Source organism: Gordionus sp. m RMFG-2023, chromosome 4, assembly GCF_954871325.1.
Source record: "Gordionus sp. m RMFG-2023 chromosome 4, tfGorSpeb1-WG-v2, whole genome shotgun sequence".
Classification (NCBI taxonomy): Eukaryota; Metazoa; Nematomorpha; class Gordioida; order Chordodea; family Parachordodidae; genus Gordionus; species Gordionus sp. m RMFG-2023.
This window is the reverse complement of record NC_088778.1, coordinates 2878508-2885950: the sequence shown is the minus strand read 5'-3', so window position 1 is coordinate 2885950 and position 7443 is coordinate 2878508. Positions and strand designations below refer to the sequence as shown.

Genomic DNA, 7443 nt, shown 5'->3' with positions numbered 1-7443 from the left:
TTCTCGAATTTTAATGAGAGCCTCTTTTTGCTCCCTCCCCTCTCTTTTATACCATTTATATAAATTTTTATATTTGTTTTAAATTGTTTAATTATTTTTTATTATATGCAATTTTTAATATTGTTTTGTATATTATGATATTTAAATTTAATGATAAAATAGATATGTGTAAATAATATAATATAGCCAAAAGCCATTAAAATATATGACTCTCGCCTAACCTTTCATTTATAGGTAACATGAATTTTCTGCACAAATTTGAGGCGAACGAATATTCAACTCTGCGAATTCATAGTTATCGCAAATTAACTTAACATGCGATGAATTAATAGATAATCAATTGGGACGAATTTCATTGATATTATAATCTGACGGCTTATATTACAAGTTTTTTTTCTCGTTTTATTACAAGTTATTTAAAATTTTATTAATTATTTAATTTGTACAATTTAATATTGCCACATAAATTAAAAGTTTCTAATGAACTTGGAAATATGTGTACCTTGTTTCATTTTTTTAACTTATACATAGATAGTTTGAATTGTACATAAATATTTCATTTGAATTAATTACAATATATTTTTTAAGTAAAGTAATTAAAAGTATTTGAATATCAATTTAAATAAGGAAAATAAAAGTATAATGGCCTTTAAAAAAATAAATATTTTGGCTAAAAATATTAATTGTATTAATGATATTTTTGTCTAACAAATCAATTTAAAAAATATATTAATAAAATAATAAATTTATTAGTCACAACGTCTCTCTCTTTAAATTATTCTGAATGTTGATTCTTTGCTATTCTTGTAAAGCTAGTGTCATTATAGTTCCTGTTATGCTTGTTCACGTTATTATCTTCCATATATCGTTATCGTCCTGTATGTATCGTAACTCGTTTAGATTTTGCTCTTCTTTTGCTATCTTCAATTAATTGTTGTTCTCAATCGTTATCATCATCATTTAAAGTATGTTGGGTAGAAAAATAATAATAAAATTGTATCTTCCATTTTTTTCTTTTCTCTTTAGCTTTCACCTTTTCTGGTGGTAAGTTCCTTCAACATCTCTCTCCACTTTATGTTATTCATACAATATCTTGTCTAATTTATACTTCTTTATATTGGCTCTAGCTTTATGGCCCCATTGAAGTTTTGGCCTTCCTCTTTTACATTTGCCCATTACTTCCAAACTCTCAACCTAATTTCCTATGTAGTTCATAGGCCTTCTCATTGTGTGCCCCTACCACCTAAGTGTTTACCATTAACTTAGTCTTAATGGGAACTACCTTTAAACTACTTAGATTCTTGTACTGTGCGCTTTATCCTTTCTTTACCCCAGCAATCATTCTCAGCATTCTCATCTCCATAGTTTGTAGACTTCTCTCGTCTGATTCCTTGGTTGGCCATGTTTCCGAACTATATAGAATAGTTGGTAGACTATGGAACTGTAAATTTTTCCCTTTATTTGTTTGGGATTCTTTTGTCAATTAGCACTCCAGATAAAGATCTCCACTTTAATCACCCTTGATTAATTTTACACTTTATTTCTTTTTCTATTGTGCCCTTTGTTTGTATAGTGGAGCCCAAATATTTACAGTTTTCAATTGCTAATATCTGCCATTCATTTATATCAATACTCTCTGTTTCATCTCCTTCTATCACAATATACTCCGTATTTTCTCTATTTACTTTTAGTCCGGGCTTTTCTAGGATATTGTTCCAACTCACTAATCTTTCTTTCATTTCACCCTTGGATTTGGCAAGTATCACAATATCATCTGCAAATATCATATTCCACAGGACTATTTGAGGTTTGGACTGTGCTAATACATCTATTACTGTAATAAAGAGAAGTAGGCTGAAAGCCGACCATTGATGAACTCCTTCGGCTATTGTGAAACCTGCTAAAGTACCTGTTGTATGGCCCATATGCATTTAAGTCACCACCTATTATAACTAGGTCATCCTTAGGGATTTCCATTACAACTTCATCAAGGATAGCTTTAAAATCATCTTTCTCCTCTTCTTTCCAACTCGTTTGAGGAGCTAATACTGAAAGAATGTGTAGTATTGATTGACCAATACAGAGTTTTATCTTCAATAGTCTATCAGAGATCCTATTAACATCTACCACTGAGGTTAGATCTTGACTAAGGATGATACCGACACCGTTCCCATTATTAACAATTCTATTATAGTACAATTCATACCCATCTTAATCATTAGAGTCTTGTGACCTTTCCATTTCGTCTCTTGTATGCATGTTATATCACCTTTCCTCTTGTTCAACATGGATGCCAATTCTTTCGGCTTAATTTTAAGTATAACAATATTCAAGTAACCTTGTTTTCTTTGCTTTGACCTTTATTTTAATTTTCACAGGATGGAGGTCTACACCCTGCGCGTAGCTTGGAGGGAACGTCCTAGCTCTTATATTTATACTTTTGTTTGTATCTTTCATTTTGTTTATGGACAAGTATATAATGACCCGGTTGTCCAGGCCTGTCGGTGACCGGGGTGTCATCTCTAAGCTCCTAAATTCATCTTACCATATGTCTTTACATATCAGTTATCGAAGAAAAACCTAAAAATTTTAATATCCTTACCAAGATTGAACTTGCGTCCTCTGCGTTTCCAAGCATACATCATAAGCATAACCCATTAGGCCACCCCGGCTTCCATAATTATAGAATAAGAATTTATTCATTTCAATGATAAGAATTGAATTAATCATTTTTAATACTGTTTTATTTGCGTTTTACATTCATTTTTTTATTTCTCGTTTTAATATTTTAATATTTATAAAGATTATATTTTATATTTGGTGTTTTATTTTGATTTTTTTTAAAATTAACTCGAGCATTATTTACAACTTATTTTTCTAAATAATTTTTATATTTATTAAATATGTGAATAATGTAACCTTTAAAATTTTATAACCTTAAAAAATTACTTTCATACTTTTTTTCTATATGTAAAAACTTTAAATTAACTCTTTTTAAATTTTGTTAAATTGTTCTTTTCATAAATTGACCTTAAAATAAATCTTAATTTTATAAAATCCTCTTTTGTATATATGTAAAATAATATAAAGAGAATGAAAATTGTAAAAAAGAGATAGATAGATGTATAAATTATTTTAGAAAAATAAACTCTTTATAATAATGTTTTTCATAATAAATTTATCATTAATATTCTTTGCTTTCTGTGTTTTATCAATATTCATTTACGTTCATACATAATCTTTAAAATAAATTGGTAACCGTTTTACTCTTGCTAATCTTGATATATTTTTATTTTCATTCATCTCTACTTCTCTTCCCTCTTTAAATAATAGTATTCGCTTCTATCTCGCATGTTCTTATCCTTATCTGATCAATATGTCTTCTAATTGTCTTATGTACAGAGTTGATTCTATATAATGATTCAATTTCTTTTTCTTTAACAATACCTTTATCCCATTTATTTTCAAAGAATGTCACACTTTCTCTCCTATCATCCTACTAGGTATTTTTATCTCTGTCATTATTTTATAATTGTCGATCACTAGTTCCAGTTTCATTTTATTCTTTGTGACAAGTTTTCTTGGTGCTACGTCTGTTATGTTTAAATCTGTATTCTTCTTCCATATTTCTTTTTCTACTCATTTTGAATGATCCTAAGTATCTTTTCTACCTGACCGTTGGATTGCTCATGATAAGCTGCAGTCAGGGCATGTCATGGTTTATTGCATGGTCATTGCAAAATATTTCAATGATCCAAAATTTCTGAAAATGGTCCCTTGTAATCTATGCATATTCTATTGATAGGTTTCTTTATTGTCCATTAGCGTTGAATCAATTTGGATTTACTGCCCAGTTGTTTCATGTTTCACAATTTTTTATTTCGAGATTAATATCTGTGTTCATGATTGGCCAATACATATAATGATTAGATAATGCCTTTTTTTGTCCAGCACCCAAATGTCCCATATGTAATTCTTGCAACATTGTTTTCTTATGCCTATAGGAATCACAATTCTGTTTTCTTCAAATAAGCGATTGTTTGTGAGTTCTATGCTTTGTATGATTTATTTTTTATATCATAACCTTTTCTTATATAGTTAATAATTTCTGATATTTTTTTGTCTTTATATTTTTCATTTAATACTTTATTAAAATTTATTGGAATGTTCATAAATCATTTTTTGTTAACTATGTTATTAATAGTTTCACCATTTACAATGAGTAATTGTGGCAAACAGTCAGGAACTATCTTGTATTTTCCTGCTCTATGAATTTTTTAAAGTCATTATCCCATTGCTATAATCAATTATTGTAATCGCATTGAGTAGCTTGTAACAAGAACATCATTGATAGCAGAGATGATATACACAATTATTGAGTGGGAGGCTCTAGTCATAATATTTGCCATCAAAAGATTTCTAGAATATCTTATTGGGAATCATCATTGACCATAAACCCTTAATATATACTTTCGCCAAAGGTATAACTTTATAATAATTAAAAATATAAAATAAAAAAAAATAATATTAACTAAATAATTTATAATAATCGTTGGTTCTTTTATAGTATATCGCGATTTCTACTTTAATTTAATTTAATTTATTTCATTTTATTTTATATATTAATATTCAAATTTACATTCTAAAATTATATTATATAAAGTGGAAATTTTATATAAATAGAATGACAATGTAATTATTTTTTCATTTAACAAATTAGTTTTTAATCTTAGCTAGCCATCATGTGTTTCTAACAAAAACAAAGTCAAGACAATAGATACTAGAGACAAAATGTAAATCTACATGATAACAGATCACATCACAACTTCAACAGAAATAACTTTAATACTAGAAATCAAATAGAATATGACAATAGGATTAACTCAGTTAATATCGAAGAGGTTGAGGAAACTAAAATGATAAAGTAGGAAAAAAATTGACTTGATAAATATAAGTGTTAATAAAATGACTGAAAATTTTAACGACAATGATAACAACGATTTTACAACAATCATGCAGGTCTAAACGGTTATCAAATCAAAATATTAGGTATAATGCCAATCAATGTAAAAGGAGTAAGTAAAAATTTGTAAGAGATCTTTGTCAATAGCCATAAGAATCCGTTACTTACCAAAATTTGATTTCAAGAATATTTTTAAAATTTGAAGGAAATATAGACGATGATTATTTTATTAAACTTACTAAACTTATGCAAAATTGTGAATTGAAAATGACTAATAAACCTAACAGCAAAACCAATATTAAACTTCGTTTAAGGAAAGATGTGATACCAAGAATAATACCATCAAGAAGAGTACCATACTCTAAAATAGACATAGATAGTAAATAACTAAACAAAAGGATTCACGACAAAATAATTGAGCCCGTAAAAGAGGTACGTTGGGCGAGTCAGGATACTTCAGTGTTTAAGGAAGATGGGTGCCTCAGATTGTGTGCCGACTTTAAAGACACAGTTAATCCTGCACTGAAAGATTATAAATACCCCGATACCAAGAATAAAGGAATAATAGCCAAACTATCAAAGGAAATAAATTCACTTAAATCGACTTCAAGAGCAAATTTTCATAGATAAAAACTCTATAGACATTCTAAATATCTACACATAAAGGGCACTTAAGATTTACCAGACCGTGGTCTCAAAACTGCTCCTGCAATATTTTAACAGACCATGGACCAAATATCTGGAGATATGAAGGATGTCGTATTTTATATTGATGATCTTTTAATAACAGGTTAGAACGACGAAATACATAAAGAAGATATAAAAATATGTTTATGAAAGAATATTGAAATATGGCCTCACACCCAATTTTTTCAAAATGCGTATTCATGCAAACCAGCATCATATTTAGGACATGACATAGACGCATAATTTATACACCCTAATCGATATTTAAGCTATAATCAACATGTCAGAGCCAGATTCTTATGATGAACTTTCTACATTTTTAGGAATGGCAAATTACTACACAAATTATTTTAATAATTTTGCAGTAGCAGACCCACTATACAAAATAGTTATTAAAGAAAAATCAAATGGGAAGGTGAATATGCTAAAAGTTTTAATAAAGACACTAATTAGTCAACCTCTTGCATTAAATTATTTCAATCCAAACCTACCTATAAGAATAGCTGCTGAGGCATCCAAACGTAGACTTGATGCAGTACTTTTTCACATAAAAGGCATGAATATAACCTTTGCAATAAAAACATTGAAAACAGAGATGAACTGCACAAATAGAATGGTGACTCTAGACATAATATTTGCTATTATAAGTTTTCTAGAATATCTTATAGGTAAAAAATTTACAATCATCACTAATCATAAACCCTTGATTTATATCTTCGCCAAAGGTGTATAAGATAATAATTCAACGTCAATGCGATTACAAAAAATGGAATATAGCAATGGGAGTTTTATATTTTAAAATACGAAACCTCGAAATTTAGGCGATATTTTTCTGGCTAAAATTTTGTGTGTTAACCATTTTCAAAAATCGGCTAAAAATGAGCCGTTTATCAACATAATTTTTACTTTTACTAAGTATTTTTTTTCTTCAAATTCTTCTTTATAATGATAAATTGTATTCATTTTTAGGTGAGAGCGAGGTGGGCAGTGTGTGTGTATGGAGAATTTTTATTAGTTTAAAATGTAATTATGAGAATATGAGAATAGGCAATATACGATGTTTGATAGGGAGGTGGGGGGGTGTTTTCACCTTCCCCCACCCCTTTGCTACGCGTCTGGATAACGTTATATTTACCTAATTTAATATTATTTAAAAAGCATCAAAAAACAAATATTAAAATTTTTTTTGAAACATGTTCCTGTTATTTGTTCAGATCGAATCTTTAAAAAATTCGTTATTTATGGGATTCAAAGCTGTGCGAGGGGAAACCTCAACTAATTTCTAATCAGTCCTCTTAACCACTCGGCCACGATGGCTTGTAAAATTTTATATATTAATCTATTTTTTTATACAGATTATAATCAATTTTTTTTAATTATCATATCTCTCGCATTTTAAAAATTCTAAGAATAATACTAGAAATCTTTTATTTGCATATCAACAGCATTAAGAATTTTTTTTTTATTTTAGTGATATCAAATACATTCTTATAATGTTTATCTTCCTCCATAAAGTATTAATATTGTTCGCGACATCACCTTATTAAGGATCATTTAATTCATGATTTATTTTTTAAAATTAAGATGGATTAAAATACTTAGATGTGAATATCTTAATTCATTTTAATGTTAATAGAAATATTTCGATTTACATTAACAAATATCCAAATAACTTATTGAGCCTTAATTTAATATAATTTGATTTAATTCAACATTTTTAAAAAATCTTTACTTTATTGATTATAATATAACTATGCTTTAGATTAGTGTTGTTAAACGGCTCGTTTTGAGCC

At 28.1% G+C, this 7443-nt stretch overlaps 1 protein-coding gene across 1 annotated transcript; it reads right to left on the bottom strand.

The window, feature by feature from the left end:
- Positions 1 to 1514: 1514 nt before the first annotated feature.
- Positions 1515 to 1931, bottom strand: LOC135928212 (uncharacterized). The gene has a single exon (XM_065464602.1). The coding sequence runs from the start codon at positions 1929 to 1931 to the stop codon at positions 1515 to 1517; it is 417 nt and encodes a 138-aa protein (XP_065320674.1).
- Between the last annotated feature and the right edge of the window lie 5512 nt (positions 1932 to 7443).

Coding starts and splice junctions, on each gene's coding strand:
- LOC135928212 (XM_065464602.1), bottom strand. CDS start 1,931: ATGCATATGGGCCATACAACAGGTACTTTAGCAGGTTTCACAATAGCC.